Below are 21,837 nucleotides of genomic sequence, written 5' to 3' on the forward strand. Positions count from 1 at the left end.
GAACAATTAATTGGCTCATTATGGCCACGTGATCACAAGTGATATAATACTGAATATACACAGTTTGTGAGAGCGTCGTATGTGAAATAGAAATGGCCGCGTAAGGATGCACAGTTCACCATGTGAAGATACCTGTTGTATGGGAATTAGGCCTCTTAGTGCCTAAACTAAAAAATAAATAAATAAATGCTTGACCAGCGTGACCTGAAATAGACTGGCTGCTCAGGAGTTGTCGTCTTTCTCAAATGACACCCCGCCCTGGTGTGGATAAAATGATCATTGTACAACCAACCGTTATTTAACAACATTTCTGATGCATTGTTTCTTCAGATTTCTCCATCAGGTGCGAGCAACCGCACCCCAAAGCCAAAGGTTCTCGTGACTAAGAACCCCTACCCATCTCCTCTGCCAACGGACACCCAGGACATCCACAACCAACCTCATCTGGTGGACCAGCGTGACTATTCCACTGAGTTGTCCGTGACTATCGCCGTGGGAGCATCTCTGCTTTTCCTCAACATTCTGGCTTTTGCAGCTCTTTACTACAAGAAGGACAAACACCGGCATGATATTCACAAGCGCTGCAGCCCTCAACAGAGTGCAACCAACAACCTTGCTCATACACAGGAGGAGGAGATAATGTCTCTTCAGATGAAGCAACACTCAGACCTGGACCAAGACTGCAGGCAGATGGGTGATTCGCTGAATCCTCATGATGTGTTGCTAAGGACTACCTGCCCACCAGACTACACTCTGGCCTTGAGGCGCTCACCAGATGACATCCCTCTCATGACACCAAATACCATTACCATGATCCCGAGTACTATCGGACGGCTTACTTCTCTCCAATCTTTCAGCACCTTTCCCAACAGCCAGCAAAATAACACTCTTCCCCACCCACACTCACATTCCACCACCCGAGTATAGTCCAGGGTATCCACTCAACAGGCAGGACTCTCCTAACTACTGTCCGTCCTCTTTCAGAGTCTTAAAATACTCTGTCAGAGGCTAACACCAGCCTGAACCACTGGTTATAGTGACATTTACCAAGGGACATAAGTCACTTTTTTTATTGTAAAAATCACGAAAATCAAGAAGTACAAAACACCTAGATTAACATAATTATACAGACACATCAGGATATATTTTTCAGCATTTTTACTCTGAAAATACATCCAAAAAATGGAACTGTGTAATCTGGAAGTACAAAGTATTAGAACCTGCTTGGGACTGAGTGACATGAGAATAGCTATTCAATGCACTGTAGACTACTGCAGGGCAGATTCCATTCAAAGCAATTTTGGCATGTATTTCATGAATGGATACATTGTTTTTTTCTGTTTGTTTGATTGTTTGTTTTTGGGATGAAAACAGAAAAGACAAAAACATTTTAGGAAGAGTATGAAATATGCACAATGGAAACCTGAAGTTTTTCATTCTTGTATTTTTGAGTTTGAGAATCGTGAAAAAAGTTAACATTAGATCAATTAAAATATGTAATGCTGAACTTTGAGCATTGATGCTTTAGAGTCATTGTATTGAATTGAGTCATTGGCTTGGTCTACAACTGTCGCAGCAGGACTGAACCCAAGGAGATACAGGCAGTTCCAAGGAGATCTGGGGCACCAGAAGGATGAGTAGATTTTAACACAATGTGTGCATGACACTTTATTTTCTTAATAAAAGGAAAAATGATCATTTTCACCCTTTATGAATGAATTTTAGTTGAGTTTCCTGAATGGATTATTGGAAAAACATTCTCAGAAGACTATGGGGGATTCACTCCCACAACTGTGGCTACTGTGGCCTGGGACTTACAGTAGGTAAAAGTGCAGATGACAATATCAGTTGCAATATATGAGGACAATGTTTGCAATCTGTGCTGGCACTTCATTAAATTTATTGTACCATAATTCCAGCGCTACATTACTCTGCTACTTTATGCAATTTGAAACTGTCATTTTTTCAACACTGATACCATACCAGACACAGTTGAGTGTAGTAAAATTGCTCTATGATTAACCATTTTAGTCTGGTTGATGTGGAAACATGAGCATAATGCATATTTAGGCAAAGCACAAGCCAACTTTTCAGCTACCTTTTCTTCTTAATGTTTTAGTGTTTCTCAATGTTGAATATATCTATCTAGTATATCCATCTATTTTTGAATCCGCTTATCCTCACGAGGGTCGCAGGCGTGCTGGAGCCTATTCCAGCTGTCTTCGGGCAGGAGGTGGGCTACACCCTGAACTGGTTGCCAGTCAATCGCAGGGCACACTATCAGTGCTCACAATCACATCTAAGGACAATTTAGAATAAACGATGAACCTACGGGGTGCATGTTTTTAGAATGTGGGAGGAAACCGGAGTACCCAGGCAGGCACGGGGAGAAAATGCAAACTCCACACAGGAAGGCCGGAGATGGAAACAAACCTGTGACCTCTGCATTGTGAGGTGGACGTGCTAATCAGTTGAGCGCCCTATCTACGACTCTCTCTCTCTCTCTCTCTCTCTCTCTCTCTCTCTTTATATATATATATTAGAGCTGTCAGTTTAGCGCGTTTTTATCGGCATTAATTTAAATGAATTTTAACGGGATACATTTTTTTCTCGCGAGATTAACGCGGCACACGTCACAGCGGATGTTATGTTGCTCTATAAACCAGAAACAAAACAACAAGCACGCTGCACAGGTCCACGCACATGTTTCTTTTGCCAGCCACGGCAGCGCGAGACACCGAAAACGGATACTTAAAGAGTTTATGAATGGAAAGTTTACTTTTAAAAAGTTGCCAGATTGTTCCACTGACAAGACCAGTTACCTGTATGTTTTGCAGTCGTAAACTGAGCTATCATCATCGCACGTCAAGTCTGAAATACCACTTCATGGCCAAGCACACAGCTGATGTGAGTACTCCGCCCCTTCTCTAAGACAGACAGCTATAAATCATTTCAAAGCGAAGAAAATGGATAACACGATGAAGAACAAATTTGCTGAAGCCAGAGCTAAATGTATGGCTACACCATGCAAGCCTGTCAACATTGTGCACAGCTCAACTCCAGCTGAAATCATTCGCATTGCATCGAACGACTCCACTACGGATTGCCAGCGAGAGCCTCCATTACAAGTTATGTACAGAAATTGTACGTAGCGGAGAAGGCTAAGGTACACTAAGCGGGAGGAGACACTGTTTCGGGAGAGAAATAAGAGACGAGGTTGATGAGCCTCTGGTGAATCAAGAGCAGGTAGCCTGTTGAGTACGATGTATGCCACTGACGCAATTGTTACTTGTTTGGAACTATTTTGTGTGGAAGGTTACCGTGTTCCGTGTCCATATAAATAATGGGGGTGAGCTTCTCTGTGTTCGTCTGACAGTGACGGTGCGCTGAGGCACGTCGAGAGTTCAGCGGTGCAGTGGTAGCGACCTAGCGAACACACTGAAAATAAAACGTCTCCAGTGTTGTCATCGAACCAAGTGTAGTCATCCGAAATGATGTCTACACAAAACCATAGAGAGACTTCCGCGCAAAAGGACCAAAAGAATCAACATAGCCTGACTGCTGTGTTCAAAGCAAACTTGAGAAAAACGAAGTATGCAACCATGGCTTAAAACTAGTTTACCTTAGATCACTTTATAATGTTATATTGCTCTGTTTTGATTCCATAAAAAGAGCTGTTAAAGCAGCTGTTGTGTGACAAAATATTTTTTTCACTGTTGTTGATGGACAGTAATGTTGTGTGAGAGATATGTGAATAACTGCTCCAAGTGAAAAATGTTCATGTAAAATTGCAAATCAAAATTGTTATTTCAGTAAATATTTGCATTTTGCACATAGAAAACAGATTCATGAGTCCATGTTGATGAGAGCATTAAAATGTGAAAAAATAGGACGAAAATATATCAGGAAATTCAGCAATGATAACGCGACTCATGACGTCATGTTTGTTTTATTTTCTAGCTTTTGCGGTGTAGAGAATTTGTACAGCATTTAATGGGATTGAAGAGAAACTTCCTACCACCAGTTAAGATTCATTCTTTCAACCGGCGCTACATGTAGTATATGTAATATTGATTACCGTAATAGAAAATGGATGAGGATGGATGTAGAGACTCCAAGTTTTGAATACTTATAGAGGGTGAAAGGCAAGTGAAAATAATGATGGTGAGACGTAAGTTGAAGAGGGAAGTTTCGTATGTTGAGAATGAAAAAAAAAGGGAAGTTGGACACGGTGATGCTGCAAAAGAGGAGGTCATCATGTGTTCTGATCAACATGAGCAAAAAGTCACGGGATTTTTTTTTTAATGTTCTCCACACTCACTCGAATGATTCTGTGAAACAATGCTTTGCCACGTGGCAGCCTTGAACGGTTGTTAGAGGAATCTATGAGCAAAATTGTATCATGTTTAAAGTTTCATTTATTTGGGCACATCGAAGCGCTTGGGTGCGTATCCAGCACCCTCAAATGCCTGTACACAAAGGTGCCGGCCACCTGGCCGGAGGGCTGTTGAAGTCCACAATTAGCACGTCAATGCAGGTGGGCGACCACAGGGGAGAAGGCGAAACTCTGTCACAAAAGGGGAATGAATAATTCGGGAACAGCGGTTGAGCAACAAAAGACGAGTTGAGAACACCCGTCGCGCCCAGGCGACATTGGCCATCCGCAAAGTCTGCAACATGTTAATTCGATGTAGACCAGACAGAAAAGGCGCCAATGTACTGGTGGTTCAAGTTTAAAAAACAGGTAACCAATCACTACCGAGGGGTCGGACATGCAAATATCGGGGGCAGTGTTTTTCTTGTATTTTGCCTATGTTACAATAAAATGTCGAACTCGCGGTGGGCGGGACTCTGAGTGTGATTGCAGAGCAACTAAACCGTCGTTCGCTCTCAGAGATCCGCTCCCGCCGATATTGAAGACAATTTTCCTGTGTGCCGAGTCATTTCTTTAACTTTGTCCGAGAAAATCTCTGACAGAAACTTGGCGTTGTCAGCAGGATGATGCGCTTGTTCGAACGGATTTGAGCTTGTTTGTTGGACTCTCTGATTTCCTCCGGTGGACGATCCGTGGCTGATCGCGCGTTTTGCGCCTCCGAAGCCAACCAGACCTCGTGGAGACTTTTCCTGAAGGAGCCAGCCGCGCACCGGACGCCGTGGGGAACGAGCAAATGCCATCATCCAGCGGACCTGGGTTCAGCTCGGCATCGGGACAATTGTCGGGAAAATAAGGTCAGTCGGCGTGGTGGAGTAACCGTTGCGTAGTCGGTTCTCTCCACTGAGTGATGGAATTAGATGAGTTAACACCGAAAATGGAGTAGGCTAGCTCGAGTACCGTTTCGTGGTTAGCGGTACGGGGGAAATTAGATTCCCACGGGACACAGAGCCCAAGCGCATCTGTGAGAGCATCGGCTCATTTAGATACCGTTTCTTGCGAAGCATCAACGGTAAGGAAGCGCTGCCTTCCTGCAGAGGTTGACCACCTCGGCGTATGTGTGCGTCTAACGTTGTATGCGTATGTTACGCGGATAGTTTTGTGTTAGGGCATAAGTGTGATTGGCGATCACGCTATTGCGGTAACGTAACCCATATAAACTCCGGCGCGGGCACGTACCGTTTGTTTTCGGGTAACGACCCAGACCCAGATCGCGATTTTTTTCTTTGTGTAAAATACCTGTAAACGCTTCCAGCTGTTGCTAGGCAACATGGCGACACGGAAGTCCTCGGGCTGCTGGCGATTGAGCGGAACGCAACAGACGACAGAACGTCACGATGTAGAAGCGTTAGTCGAAAACACTAGATTGGCTGAAATCGACTGCAGAGGGTCAACGCGATTCGTGAAAAAGTGGAAAAAGAAATACGGATTCTCGGGAGACGTTAATGATTGCGATGAATTGGAAACAGTATTGGGCAAATTATCGCTGAAAGACAAAGAAAAGCGGAAAAATAATGAACACGGAAAGCAATGGTATAAATGTAAAATACTCGTTGAAAGGGCCAGACGAATACGGGCGAAAAAGGCGAAAGACAAACGTCAAAGGCTGGATGAGGATTTAATTGCAGCTGCTGCTGTAACGCGACCCTCAGCCGCTCCAGCGGCCGCCATTTCGGGAGAGCTCCCCCCACAGTCGCAAACTACGAGAGGAAAGAATTCGGTACCCCCTCCGTCCTGGGGAACAAATCAAACTCCCATAACACCCCCCGATCAAACTACCGCAGATAATTGGAGTCTAGAGAACCCGGTCAAACCGCAGGACGGTCCAAACCCTGGACATCAACACCAAACGCGCTCCAAGGGCACGGAGGGGGTGGGAGTAGAGGCGGATCCTCGACCCATCCACCCCGCTAGAGCATAATTCGGATGAATCTAGATTCGAAGGGTACCCTTTCCAAGTGTTCCCCATGATTCAAATGCCGTCGACGAAAGAGGATATGTATATTGACCGTGGACGCCAGCCGAATTTCGAGACTGCGTCACTTCCAAAACTAAAAGACGACCCGCACGAGTTCGTAAGAGAACTATCCGATTTAGTCCACAGCCACAGGCTTAACGCGAGTGAGGCCCTGAAATTACTCTCATTAACCACCGGATCCAAATTTGGCGCTGTTGTGGGCAACTTTAATGGTAAAAAAGCTGCGGGAGGTTATCTGTGCTATGATGAACTTACGCAGCTAGGGGGACCTCTTGACCAAATTATGGAACGTTGCACCAAGGCATACGAGCGAACGCAAAATCCAAAAGAAATTGCCACATGTATTCAAAAGGCTGACGAAAAAACTGACGATTTTTACCACCGTCTGCGGACAGTGTTCAAAATACACGGCGGTATCCCTGAGACACAGTCAGACTTGTTCAATTCGAATTTAAAACAGCATTTGTTGAACCAAGCACATCCTGAGGTTACCCAATACGTCAAAAGACACAATTTGAATTGGCCAACATGTCCGATCGATGAGGTTTTGAATTATGCACGGAATTTCGAGCGGCTCGAGAACAAGAAAAAGAAGAATGAGAGTCACGTGACCAACGTTTATTACACCGCAAAAAAACCAAACGCACACATGAAAAACCCGGGTCCTCCTTATAAAAGTAATAAACAAATAAGGTCGTTTGCTCCCTTCAGGTTAACCCCGAGGGACAAAAAACGTTTTGTTGTAGGTAGATGTTTCCTTTGTGGACAAAAGGGTCACATGGCAAAAGAATGCAGACAACAGCGGAAGGGCCGGCACGTGCGGGAGCGGGATAATCCTAGATCTTCATCTTCGGATGAGGGGGAATTATGACTAGCACGGAACAAAACAGAGGATGCGGCTATGGTGGCGGTAAAGCCCTCTGCACCTTTGTTTGAATCGCCTACCTCAAGTGAGGACGAAGGCGACATCTTAGCCGACAGCAATCATGTTTTCGACACGGAAAACTACTTGCTGAGACGTCAAACCTCACCCATGACTAAACCTGAAATGACGCTAATGGTCGAAGGAATCCCGACTGTTTTCCTTGTTGACACTGGTGCAGACATCACCGTTCTCGGTCGGTGGGATCGTTATACCGTGAAGCCAAGCTATGGCAAAATATGCATGAAGGGAGCACACGGCTCCGTGCTGCCCCTGACGTTATCGCAAACATTAACCATCACTTCCCCCACAAACCCAGACCGGACGGCACTCGTCGAAGCCGCGTTAAACCCTCGCTCTCCGCACAATTTGTTGGGACGAGATGCTCAAACGCAACTCGAGATTTACACCGTCATAAATCACAAGGGCCAGGTCGAAGCCCGCATGGGGGATAGCCAAGATGAGGCTCGCTATTTCTGGACGCTCGATTTACCGAACGATGACGAAACTCAGAGTTCCGAATGTTTGGTTCGATTGGCAGGTACCAAATTAAAGCCACGAGGTAACGTGCGAACGGTAAACAACCTGCACGTGACCATAAGGCGTAAGCAGACACCGCGTCCAGACCCAGACTACATGCAAGTTTTTCTGGGCCTGGAACCCCAGGGTATTGTTATTGAACATGTGTATTGGAAAGATCAGTGGTGTTTTGCCACAGCGCGGGTGGGAAGGGCGGTCAAGCCCCTCCTCTCACCCAGGCAACACATTTACATACGGCTCGGCAAACCAGAGCAATACGAATGGGAAGACATGAATAACCTTGCCAGTTCTGTCCCAAACTACATGTGGACCCCCTCCCCCACCAATCTGGGGTGCGAGGAAACAGAAGTTGGCTGGTTGCGTCAACACATCAATTGGAAGGTGACAACCACACCAGCTGTTCATTTTAGCTGACAAATTGACACATTTGTATTAACTGCAGAGGAGGAGAAGGCCATCGAGCACCTCCCAGCCACACTGTGGAGCACAGGGCCGGCAGATGTTGGCCTTATTAAGAATGCTCCACCAGTAACTATACTGGGGAAAACAGAACACAGGCCTATCATAAAACAATACCCCTTGAAAAAAGATGCTGAACAGGGAATTCAGCCATTAATTAGCTCGTTGCGGAAAGCGGGCATATTGAGGCCAAACCCCGATTCCCCGTGCAACACACCTATATTCCCGGTGAAAAAAATGCAGACAAATAAGTGGAGGCTTGTACAGGATCTGCGAGCAGTGAACCAAAATGTCCAAAAAAGGGTGCCAAACGTCCCCAATCCACATACCCTGCTGAATTCACTTAGGCCTGATTCGAGATGGTTTTCTGTTATAGATTTGAGTGATGCATTTTGGAGCATCCCAGTGCATCCCGATAGCCAGCACTGGTTTACGTTCACATATAAAGGAGAAAGATTAACTTTCACCAGATTGTCACAAGGCTTCTATGACTCCCCAACCATTTTCTCTGAGGCCATCGCGCGCTGCCTGGCCTCCTTTACAGTTCGGGATAGCCAAATTATATCCTATGTCGATGACATCTTGGTCGCGTCCGCATCTAAAAAGCAATGCAGAGTCGATACTATTGCCTTGCTCTATTATTTGTGGGAAACGGGAAATAAAGTGTCGAAAGATAAAATGCAACTTTGGAAGGAACAGGTCGTATACCTGGGTCACACCCTTACCGGGGAAGGGCGCGTTGTGGGAGACAAACAGAAAAAAGCGGTCGCCACAACCCCAAAACCACTGACAAAGAGACAGATGATGTCATTTTTAGGGTTGTGTAACTACTGCAGGCCGTGGATCACGAATTATTCAGAAATCACCAGGCCCCTGCTAGACATAATTCACGATAAGCAAATGGCACTGCAGGACAAGATAAAATGGACGCCAAGTGCGATCACAGCATTTGAAGAAGTGAAACGGGAATTGATAAACTCGTCGGTACTTGCTTTGCCAAATTATGATAAACCATTTGAGCAGACAGTGACAGCTAAACATGGGTTTATGACATCAGTGTTGATGCAGAAACATGAAGGCCTGTAGCTTATTATTCACAGCGGCTCGATCCGGTGGCTCGAGCAACCCCCGAGTGTGTACAAGCTGTACTGGCTGCCGCATTGGCGGTCGAGGCATCTGCAGAGGTGGTGTTATTTCATCCCTTAACCTTGAGAGTGCCCCATGAGGTGTCCGTGCTATTGTTAGAGACAGAAATTGCATTTCTGTCACCCGCACGACACCTCCATTTCACTGCGTTACTGTTATCACAGGGGCACATCACGGTAGTAAGATGCGGCACTTTGAATCCAGCGTCACTCTTACCTACCCCAGAGGATGGTACGCCACATGATTGTGGGAGTCAAGTTCAAGTTTCCACCAAGCCGCGACCCGATTTGACTGATGTGCCCCTCCCGATCGGTGAATAGTTTTTCGTTGATGGGTCAGCAAAGAAAGGGGGGGATGGGCGAAATAGAGTAGGATATGCGGTGACAACACAAACGAAGGTTTTATTCCAGGGAACATTAAAACCGAATTACTCAGCACAAGCAGCCGAATTGTCAGCATTAATTCAAGCATGCAAAATGTTTGAAGGGAAAGATGTGACTATATGGACTGACAGCCAATATTGCTGGGGGTCTGTGCATGTGTTCTGTCGACATTGGGCAAACCGCGGGTTTAAAACAACAACGGGTACAGCAGTAACCCACAAGTTGTTACTCCAGCAATTGCTGGAAGCAGTACAGCTGCCTAGAACAATCGCTTTTTGCAAATGTGAAGCACACTTGACAGGTAACGATCCAATCACCATTGGTAACCGCTTGGCGGATCAGGCTGCAAAACTGGCAGCTCAGCGGGGGTCCCTAAATGACAGAGCAGTAACACGTGACACGCTAGCAATGGAGGCGCAGAACACAACACATGATGTTTTGAAATCAGACAAGATCTAGCGCCTCACACGCAGCGAAAATATTGGACAAACAAGGGAGCAAAACCAGATGACGCAGGGATAGCAAAATTGGAAGACGGGAAACCGTGGCTCCCAAACTCTCTTTTCGGGTGGGCCGCGAGGTTGACACATGGCTTGTCACATGTCTCAACAGGGGGGATGATAGCACAGGTGCACCAATACTATCACACCCATGGGTTTATGCATTTTTCAAAGAATCTTTGTAGACGCTGTGTAATCTGTCTAAAAAATAATGCACAGGGTTACTTGAGACCGAAAAGAGAAATATTCCCAGACCCACCAGAACCATTTCAGACAATACACATGGACTACATTGAATTGAACAAAACACAAGGGAAACGATACTGTTCTCAAAATGGGTTGAACTGTTTCTGAGTGCTCGCGATGATTCAGGAACCGTCGTAAAAGCATTGTGCGAACGCATAATTCCGACGTTTGGCATTCCATCTGTTATCAGAAGTGACAACGGAACGCATGTCGTGAACAAAGCTGTTACCAGAATAAGCATATTGTTGGACATTGATTTGAAGCGACACTGTGCGTACCACCCGCAATCGGCTGGACTTGTGGAACGCACTAATGGAACTGTCAAAGCCAGGCTCATTAAGGCAATGAGAGAGACTAAGAGACAATGGCCTGACTGCATTCCCATCGTGGCCACATCAATGAGAATAGTACCGTCACAGGGAATGAAACTATCACCATTTGAAATCCTGTATGGGAGACCATATAGACTTCCTAACCTTGCACCAGCCCCACTGACAATGGGCGCTTGCATCTCCACACACATGAAAAGACTATTTGATCAGAAAGAGATGCATAGGCACAATGACTTGCCAGCGTGTTCTGCTCCACAGACTTGCCAGGTCCGGGTTGGAGACCAGGTGTTCCTCAAGGTGTTTAAAAGACTTCGCTGGGACAGTGAACGCTGGAATGGCCCCTTCTAAGTGATTGCAGCAACAAAAACTACGGTCAAGGTCGAAGGACGCGACGGCTGGATCCACCAGTCGCAGTGCAAGCTCCTTCGGTTCGAGGTTGAGGGGCCTAGCGACGCCAGTCCCGGGAAGGAAAATCAGCACCCAAACACCAGCGCGCTGACCTTGCGCGCCGCCGAAAGACCACAGTGGGAGAGAGGGTTTTCCGCAGTAAACGCACCCCTCTCAGGAAAATGGAGCAGACCGCAGGAAAGGCAGTCACACGTTGCCTGTGCATCATCAGCATCACCATCATCATCAGCAGCACCACCGACCTAGGTGCGGCCACCGTGGGCGCACAGGCCCACGAATGGGGCAATGTACCCCATGAGATTCGACGCCGGGAGGCAGGAGGCAACAAACTGACGGGAGGAAAAGACGTTGCGATCCTCGGGGGTCGAACTGGTACTCTTATCACCCTCCTACAACTGGACAGGGAAACGGTGCTCACTATTCCCCTTTCCGCTTTTCAGTCCATCTCACCCACTGAATGTAGTAAAAAGACACCTTCCCTGACTAGATTTAGTGAATGGGCTGACTACTGGTTTTATTTAACGAGCGTCCCGGACCCGAGAGAAAGAGATAGCTGGCTGACATGGGATAATTACGTTACTTCGATTTCCGGTGATTATTATAAAACCCCGACGCGGAATTTGCAGGCCAGAAACTGGGTCGACAAGGTTAAAATAAGCAAAACTCGAAGTAGCGATGAAACCACAATAACTTTCGTTTTTTTCCTATATGACCGCGTTGCCCAAAGCTGATAGTAATGAATGCTCGTGGCTTGTTTTGTGGGCTTGGTATAATGGAGGGTCACATCCAAATGTCCCCATCAAAGTATGTGTTGTCCCGCCACGATCCACCAAACAGGGGAGACCATGGGGGGACAGCCCGCCAGCAAGTGTCACGATAATACGCGATGGAAGGAGATCCTCAGTACGAGGTGTTACAGCCCATTACAGAGGTGAAACCATTGAGACCCTGTTGAAGGAAGACACTGGTGTAGGAATTAACGACAACCTTTTCCTCGAACGAGTTGTGGCAGTAGCTAAATCCTTAAAGAAAGATTGTGTCGTTTGCATGAAACCGCGTGCCGCTCTACAAATTGTGGAAGCCATACCGTCTGAGTGTGTCTTGAACATGACCCAGGGCCTGAGGGGCACCACCTTCTGTTCAGCATACTCAACTCACTTCCCTGTTGTGCAAGCAGACACGAAACCAATGTTGTTCCATCCTCCGACGTCTGGGCATTTCACGTGTTTCAAACGGGATAGCTGCAAACAAACTAAATGCACTGACCACGGTAGCATCAACCCCACTCTACGTAACACCACTAAGATTGTCTCGAAAAGCCTCACCGACTTCGTCGGACGGTCACAGTTGTGGTGGTATTGTGGCGGAGGGACTTTGTATGCTAAGTTGTCGTCCTATTGGTCAGGGACTTGTGTATATGTTACTGGGGTCCAACAAATGACTTCCTTTGTTGTAAATGATGATGAGTCAACGCTCAACAGTACACACAGGCTGAAGAGAGATGTGGGTGATAATACATCAAGACCTCCAATTACACGAAACACTCCCGTTTATTTTGATGCAATTGGCCAACCCCGGAGTATTCCCGATAAAGATAAACTATTGAACGAGGTGGACGCGGCGTTCTCACAGCTCCCCATCATAGGTAGCCTGTTCCCAGTAACCACATATAAACACACCGAACTAATGAATTATCTGAATCACAAGGTTAACACTTTGACTAACTTTACCGAGGCACTATTCATGCATACAGCGTCACAATTGCACGCTACATCGCTCGTGGCCTTGCAGAATAGGCAAGCACTAGATATGATATTGGCCGAACGTGGGGGAGTGTGTAAAATGATTGAAACCGGCGATTGCTGTACCTTCATCCCTCTACACACATTGTCTAACGGTTCGCTAACTGAAACCCTCACGCTGCTCAGAGCCTATAGGGAGAAATCACAGCAGGTAGAGGGGGCCAAGTCGAACGCCCTTTTACAATGGCTGCAGGATACGTTTGGGAAATGGAAGGGCATAGCAGTCACCTTTGCCTCGAGCATTGGTTGTATATTTTTATTTTCTTGTTTTTGTGCCGCTTGTGGTATTCCGCTGGGAAGAGTTTGTGCGGCCAAAGTCATGAATGCTATCGAAATGAAAGTCGCAGCTCAGCTGACTGTGGCCATGTCGGAGTACCAACAGGTGCACACGGAGTCTGACGAGGATTATTTTAACACTAATTTTGACGATGATTTACTGTAACCTTATGTAAGCCCGTATGATGACTTCACAGAAAGGCATTGCAGATGTGAATGTTTGATGTCTTGGGTTGGCTTACCTTGTATATAGTAGTTCGTATAGTTAGGTTTTGATTTTCATTTACTGTGTGTTTAGGTTAGATTTCGATTACCGTTTAATGTGTGTTTGGATTAGGTTTTGATTTTCATTTACTGTGTGTAGCCATTGCCTGGGAAGGGTTTTCTGTCCTGATCTTGTTACACCCCCTCCCCCTCAGGACAGTTTTTCCTCCCACCCGTGCAATTGCATATCAATGTCACCTGGGCGTTTGACGAAACTTTAAATATGATACAGAGGTGGGAATGTTAGAGGAATCTATGAGTAAAATTGTATCATGTTTAAAGTTTCATTTATTTGGGCACATCGAAGCGCTTGGGTGCGTATCCAGCACCCCCAAATGCCTGTACACAAAGGCGCCGGCCACCTGGCCGGAGGGCTGTTGAAGTCCACAATTAGCACGTCAATGCAGGTGGGCGACCATAGGGGAGAAGGCGAAACTCGGTCACAAAAGGGGAATGAATAATTCGGGAACAGCGGTTGAGCAACAAAAGGCGAGTTGAGAACACACGTCGCGCCCAGGCGACATTGGCCATCCGCAAAGTCTGCAACATGTTAATTCGATGTAGACCAGACAGAAAAGGCGCCAATGTACTGGTGGTTCAAGTTTAAAAAACAGGTAACCAATCACTACCGAGGGGCCGATATTTGCGGCATGCAAATATCGGGGGCAGTGTTTTTCTTGTATTTTGCATATGTTACAATAAAATGTCGAACTCACGGTGGGCGGGACTCTGAGTGTGATCGCGGAGCAACTAAACCGTCGTTCGCTCTCAGAGATCCGCTCCCGCCGATATTGAAGACAATTTTCCTGTGTGCCGAGTCATTTCTTTAACTTTGTCCGAGAAAATCTCTGACAACGGTGCATGGGGCAAGCTCTGCATGCTAAACGAGTATTAGGAAGAAGAAAAATAGCACAAAATATTTTATTCATTTTTATTTTGGAGGTCTCAGTGTTTTATACTATATGGTGCTCTGAGTCAATGTTGCTGATCAGAATTTGAATTTATTAGTTTATTGATTTCTTTAATTTTAGTTTTCAGAATGGTAGAATAGTTCAAATGGTGCATTAAATTTGGTCAAAGTTATTTAGACGAAGACTTTTTAAAATATTTTTTTTAGATGTTGTATTGATGCGTTTAGGATCTTTTCTGTTACGGTCTGTTAGAGCCATAAGGAAAATTTGGTTAAACTATAGATGTAGCCTTTTGAATAATTCGAATTTAATAGATGCAAGTAGTTTGGTTTATATTTGATATTTTATTTTAGAACAAATTTATTAAGAATATCGAAGTATCTGGGCTCCATTGGTTGTCCTGTTTTTAGTCTGTTAAGAGGCTTGATTTATGTAAGCATGATTAGGAAGACAGTAGGGCATGGAGCAACACCTTTTTTTGACCGTACTTCGTGTTTGCTGATTTCGTACTTCATGTGAACCGATTTCGTATTTCGTTTAAGTGTATTGTAGAAGTTTTATTGCTTCATTTTGATAAAGCCTTAATTTGTGTTCAAGAAAATAAAGCGAATCATTTATTTGGGATCAACGATGGCGGCCTCGTGTATTCCTTGTCGTCGTCTTGGAAAGGAAAAGCCCGTCGAAGAAAAGCACGAGTCAAAAACCTACATGCCCTGCTGACGTAGCGACAAAAGGATATTAAGTTGCCGCTACATTAAGTCAAAAACAGTTGCTCCGTAAGAGGATCGAAAGACGACCCGCGATACACGGTGGCAATTCGTGCTCGCTGGTGTGCCGCTGTTGGAGCAGCAAGAGGAAGAACGGACATTGGCTTGTTGTTTCGAACGCCGTCAAAGGACCGCTTGGTTTTCCTCGGCACCTTTGGATCGACAACGGCGCGATATTTTGGAAATACTTAATTTCGTGGACTTTGGAAGACAACTTTTGTGGCGTGCTTCATGTGACTAAGCACATCGCATGACGTCATCCAGCGACCTGCAAAGCAAAAGTAAGTGGATTCATCGTGTTGAAAGTATCGAGGCAACTCAATTAATATGGAGCTAATGGAAATCGAAACATCCACTAAGAGAGTACCTAAACTAACAGCGAAAGCTCAAGAGGACAAGCTTCAACAGCTTAAAGGAGCAAGAAAAGCTAAGTTACGGTGCCTTACAAGGAAGATGAAGGAAATTGAGGCTCTTATGGATGATGCTAACAATGCGGGAGATGTGAATGCCATAATATCTGGTGACTTTGCAGCCACGTACATTGAGTTTTGTGCAGCCAATGACGCAGTTAAAACTCTGATGAGTGATGCACAAGTTTTTGATGACCAAGCCCAGTGGTTTGAGCCCAAAGCCAAGTATTTGAAAGCCTTTGTGGAAAAGAGTGAAAGTTGGCTACAAGAAGTTAATAAGCAAGAAAATGAGGCAAAAAGACTTGACGCAGAGATCGAGCCTGCAGATAGTGCTTCATTAATACATTCTCAGAACAGTAAAAGGCAAAATGCTAGCCGACCGTCTTCTGTTGTATCTTCTGCCGTATCTTCTACTGTGTCCGCAACAAGGATGAGGGCAGAAGCTCAAAAGGCGGCTCTGTTAGCACGTGTAGGAACATTACAAAAAAGAGTGGAAATTGAAAGACAAGAGGCCCTGCTCAAGGCAAGAAAAGAGGAGTTGGAGTTGCAAACCGCTATTGCTGCCGTTAATGCAAAGCTCGAGGTGCTAACTGTTAAAGAATCAGATTGTCCCGCTAACGTTGCGTTCAGAGAAGATGTGACTGTAAAGCAGAGAGGTCCAGACCAAGGTAGTGAGTGTAGCTTCAGTACTGTGCTGTCAGAACATGACGATTTTGGCCAAAGGGGTCATGGTAATCGGGCACAGAGCACCTTGCGTCATAGTGACACAGGAATGAGTGATAGACCTCACCTGTCGAGGGACATGTTTGGCAATCAGTTTAGCACAGATCACGGTAGCGCTGCTGGTGTTCAAGATTTGTTGACTGTTATGCAGCGACAGAATGAGATCACTAAACTTTTGGTGAAGCAACAAAAGGTGTCTACATTACCACCAATAAATATTCCAGTATTTAGTGGCAATCCGCTGGAATTTAGTTTCTTTTTGAAAGCTTTTGAGCACGGGATTGAAGAAAGGACAGAGAGTAACAAAGATAGGCTACATTTCCTTGAGCAATTCACACAAGGAAGGCCTAAAGTTCTAGTACGCAGTTGTGCATACATGAACCCAGATAAAGGCTATGTAGAGGCTAAAAGGCTTTTGTGCAAGAATTTTGGAAATGAATATACAATTGCCTCCGCCTACATTCAGAAGGCATTGCAATGGCCTGTCATTAGGTCAGAAGATGCAGATGCACTGACAGAATTTGCTGTTTTCCTCACGAGCTGCTGCAACACAGTAGATAGTGTGGATTACATGAATGAGATGGACAGCACGACCAACATGCGCATCATTATATCTAAACTCCCATTTAAGATAAAGGAAAAATGGAGAGGAGTCGCATGTGACATTCAGGAAAAGTCAGGAAAGAAAGTCAGGTTCACAGATGTGGTAAATTTTGTGAACAAACAGGCAAAAATTGCTTCCCATCCATTGTTTGGCAACATACAAGAACCTGCCTCACCAAAACAAAAGCATGAAAAGGAAAAAAAGGAAAATGATAAAAGATACAAGGAAAAGAAAAGTGTTTTTGCTACTGATGTCACATCTGTCACGAGCCCACCCGAGCAGGCAAAAGGGAACACATCCGACGATGGAATTGAAAAACAATGTGTATTTTGCCAAAAGAAAGGACACACCTTGGATTATTGTAGAATAATCAAGCAAAAGCCAAACAAAGAAAGGCTTGATTTTCTGAAGTCTAAAGGCCTGTGCTTTGGATGCTTAAAACAGGGACATTTAAGTAAAGGCTGTAAGCAAAAACATATCTGTCAAACATGTTCTCAAAAGCATCCCACCATCCTGCATTTTGATCGAGAGAAGTCTGCATTCTCTGCGGAGGAGAGCCAGATAACCCAACAAAACGTCCAAAGTTCAGCTTCCACCGACAATGAAACTTGTGGTTGTACTGGGGCCGGAGAAGCAGCCTGTGCCCTGTCAATCGTTCCAGTGAAAGTCAGGTGTTTGAGGAGCAACAAAACAGTTGAAGCATATGCGTTTCTCGACCCAGGAAGCACTGGAACCTTCTGTACAGAGGAGCTAATGAAGAACCTTATGACAACAGGAAAAAAGACAAAGATCTTGCTTCGAACCATGGGAAAAGAAGGGATTGTCAGTACCAATGTCATCATGGGACTTGAAGTCAGTGCTGTGGATGAAGATAACTTTATCAAGCTTCCAAAGGTTTTTACACAGTCTAAAATCCCAGTTAGAAAAGAGAACATCCCACAACAAAGTGATGTGGATCGATGGCCATACTTAAGAGATGTTCAACTAAAAACAATTGATGGAGAAATAGGTTTGTTAATCGGAACAAACGTACCAAAGGCACTTGAGCCGTGGAAAGTCATAAACAGTGATGGGAATGGGCCATATGCAGTCAAGACTCTCCTAGGGTGGACTATCAATGGTCCTCTGAAGGAAGAAAATGCCAGTGGGGGGAGTTTTGAGTGGCCACGAGTATCAGTAAACAGAATCTCAGTGACAACATTAGAGGAGCTCACTGAGCGACAAGTAAAGTTGGACTTCCCAGAACATGATATGGCTGAAAAATTGGAAATGTCATTTGAAGACAAACGGTTCATGGACTCTGTATCAAATTCAGTGAAGATGGTTGATGGCCATTACAGCATTGGCCTGCCTTTCAAGAACAAAGACATCATTTTCCCAGATAATCGTGTCTATGCAGTACAGAGAGCAGAATGTTTGAAACGGAAACTGATGAAGAACCCGCAGCTTCATCAGGATTACTCTAAATTCATGGCACAAACGCTGACGAATGGCTATGCTCAGGAGGTTCCTACAGAAGAAGATTGTAAAGGTGACAAGAGGACGTGGTACATCCCACATCATGGGGTTTACCACCCAACGAAGCATAAATTACGGGTGGTTTTTGATTGTGCTGCCACATACCGAGGCACCTCCCTAAATTCATGTTTATTGCAAGGGCCTGACTTGACAAGCTCTCTCATAGGAGTACTAACAAGATTCAGACAGGAACCAATAGCCTTCATGGCTGACATTGAAGGTATGTTTAATCAGATCAAAGTTCCCCAGGAAGATGCTGATGTGTTGAGGTTTCTGTGGTGGCCGCAGGGAGAACTTACTCAGCAGTTGAAAAAGTACAGAATGGTCGTCCACATTTTTGGCGCAACCTCGTCGCCAAGTTGCGCGAGTTATGCATTAAGAAAGTGCGCAGAAGACAATCAAGCACATTTCAGCTCAACAGCTGCCAACACCATTTTGAGAAACTTTTATGTAGATGATTGCCTAAAATCTGTTGGCACTGAGAAACAGGCAATTGCTCTCATACAAGACCTAGAGGCTATGTGTGCTGCTGGTGGCTTCAAACTCACAAAGTGGGTTTCCAATAGTAGAAGCGTGCTCGCATCAGTACATGAGGAGGAAAGAGCCGATAAAGTCAAGATGCTGGATCTGGAGAATGATTGTTTGCCAATCGAAAGAGCTTTAGGAGTCCAGTGGTGTGTGGAGGCAGATACATTGCAGTTCAGGGTCTGCATACAAAGCAAGCCACTCACAAGAAGAGGAGTGCTTTCAATGGTCAGCACTATTTATGATCCGCTTGGTATCTTGGCTCCACTTATCCTCCCAGTGAAGCACATTCTGCAGGAACTATGTAGGACAAAGCATGCATGGGACGATGACATGCCAGAGGCACTGGCTATGCAGTGGCAACAGTGGGTGATGACCTTAGACCACTTAACCACCTTTGAAGTAAAAAGATGCATTAAACCAGCCAACTTTGGAGAAATTACTTCAGCACGGCTTCACCATTTTGCAGACGCCAGCGAGAAAGGGTATGGTGTAGCCACCTACCTGGTCTCAAGAAACTGTCAGAACCAGACTCACTGCGCCTTCATCATGGGAAAGGCTAGAGTTACACCTTTGAAGCCAGTGACTATTCCCCGACTTGAACTGACTGCTGCAGTTGTAGCAGCAAGAATGGATAAGATGATAAGAACCGAGTTGGACATTAACTTGACAGACTCTATCTTTTGGACGGACAGCACATCAGTCCTCCAGTACCTTAATAATGAAACTACGAGATATCGTACATTTGTCGCCAATCGAGTAGCTACAATTAGAGACAGAACAGAAACATCACAGTGGAGATATGTGAACACATCTGCCAACCCAGCAGACTACGCTTCGAGAGGGCTGACGATTGATGCCTTTCTCAAGGCAGAGACATGGATCGTGGGTCCAGACTTCATATCAAAGCCGGAGTCTGAGTGGCCAGCAGTGCCAGACAATGTTCACCAAGCTATCACTAATGATCCTGAGGTGAAAGAAGTATCGGTATATGCATCTGCTACAGAGGAAAGCATCAACGTGACACATCAACTCATTCACCATTACTCAAGCTGGTATCGACTAAAGCGAGCAGTTGCATGGATCCTTAGATTGAAACAGATACTGAAACTCTTCTCTTCAAAAAGAAAGGAATTGACATCTTCTGAAGAAGAAAATGTAGACAGTCAAAGGCTTGAAAAACAAATGAGAGACTTCAAGGCAAAGTTTCACACAAAACCCCTCTCTGTAGGTGACATGGAAGAAGCTGAAAGGGCAGTTCTACGCTTCAGTCAAGCAGCCAGGTTCCCCAAAGAAATTGCTATGCTTGGAGAGGGAAAGCTTGTTTCAAAGGATAGCTCTCTCTACCGGCTGTCACCAGTTTTCCAAGATGGCGTTCTTAGAGTGGGTGGCAGATTGAATAAAGCATCGATGCAAGAGGAATCAAAGCATCCTGTAATTTTGGCCAGTGATTTGCACATCACCACTCTTATCCTTAAATCTGTTCATGAAAAGCTTGGACACAGTGGTAGAAACCATGTTTTGGCAGAGGTTCAGCAGAAGTATTGGATATTGAAATCCCATGCAGCTGTCAGGAAAGTACTTTACCGGTGTGTAACCTGCAGACGTCACCATAGAAAACCAGAAAGTCAGCTCATGGCGGACCTTCCCAGTGAGAGACTTACACCAGATGAACCACCTTTCACAAGTGTTGGTGTGGACTACTTTGGTCCATTTGAAATCAAGAGAGGTAGGGCCATGGTGAAAAGATACGGTGTAATTTTTACTTGCTTGACAGTGAGAGCTGTACACGTCGAAGTGGCAAATTCATTAGACACAGATTCCTGTATTCATGCGCTACGCAGGTTCATAGCAAGAAGAGGACAAGTCAAGTTGATACGTTCTGACAATGGAAAAAACTTTGTTAGTGCTGAAAGAGAACTCCGAGAAGCAGTGCAGTCCTTAGACAACACAATGATTCAAAGTGTCATGTTGCAAAAAGGCATCACATGGATATTCAACCCTCCTTACGCTTCCCATTTTGGAGGAATATGGGAAAGGCAGATAAGGACACTGAGGAAAATTCTCAGTTCAATACTACACCAGCAAGCAGTGGATGAGGAAGGACTGCATACCCTACTGTGTGAAGTCGAGGCTATTATAAATAGTCGTCCCATCTCAAGAATCTCTACAGACCCAAATGACTTGGAAGCGTTGACCCCCAATCATCTATTGCTGATGAAGGCCAAAACATCATTGCCTCCAGGATTATTTGACAGGAAGGATGTCTACTCTCGACGCAGATGGCGCCAGGTCCAGTATCTTGCGGACTTATTCTGGCGTCGCTGGACTAAAGAGTACTTACCGGACTTACAAAAGAGACAAAAGTGGTCTCGTCCACAGAGGAATATTAATGAAGACGACATCGTCCTCATTGTGAACGACTCAGCACCACGAAATTCATGGATGATGGGACGTGTAGTCGAGACTATTAAGGACGTTAAAGGACAAGTACGCCAAGCCAGAGTGAAAACCAGCAGTGGCGTGTTCTTGCGTCCTGTAACCAAACTTTGTTTGTTGGTTGAAGGGGACATGTGAAATTTTGTTTGTCACTTTCATGAGACAGCGGTAAAGGTTGGTCTCCACCGGTGAGTCATGTGCTGGTAACCTCTGACTCCAACCTTTTTTGTTTTTGGACATTAAGAAAAGAGT

The 21,837-nt window shown here is 45.2% G+C and overlaps 2 protein-coding genes across 3 annotated transcripts in view; both read left to right on the forward strand.

The window, feature by feature from the left end:
• The window catches only part of nlgn1 (neuroligin 1), a 107,868-nt gene extending 106,170 nt beyond the window's left edge, over positions 1-1,698 (forward strand). For both annotated transcript variants that reach the window (XM_086114764.1, XM_086114765.1), the window contains one exon: positions 331-1,698. In XM_086114764.1, coding sequence (XP_085970890.1) covers positions 331-927 — 597 coding nt within the window. In that variant the 3' untranslated portion in view covers positions 928-1,698. The remainder of the gene's footprint in view (positions 1-330) is intronic.
• A 5,613-nt stretch (positions 1,699-7,311) lies between these two features.
• LOC147202019 (uncharacterized) lies at positions 7,312-8,286 on the forward strand. The gene has a single exon (XM_086115374.1). The coding sequence runs from the start codon at positions 7,312-7,314 to the stop codon at positions 8,284-8,286; it is 975 nt and encodes a 324-aa protein (XP_085971500.1).
• The last annotated feature ends 13,551 nt before the right edge of the window (positions 8,287-21,837 follow it).

Source organism: Hippocampus guttulatus, chromosome 7, assembly GCF_054856545.1.
Source record: "Hippocampus guttulatus isolate MCC_2025c chromosome 7, RoL_Hgut_1.0, whole genome shotgun sequence".
NCBI lineage: Eukaryota > Metazoa > Chordata > Actinopteri > Syngnathiformes > Syngnathidae > Hippocampus > Hippocampus guttulatus.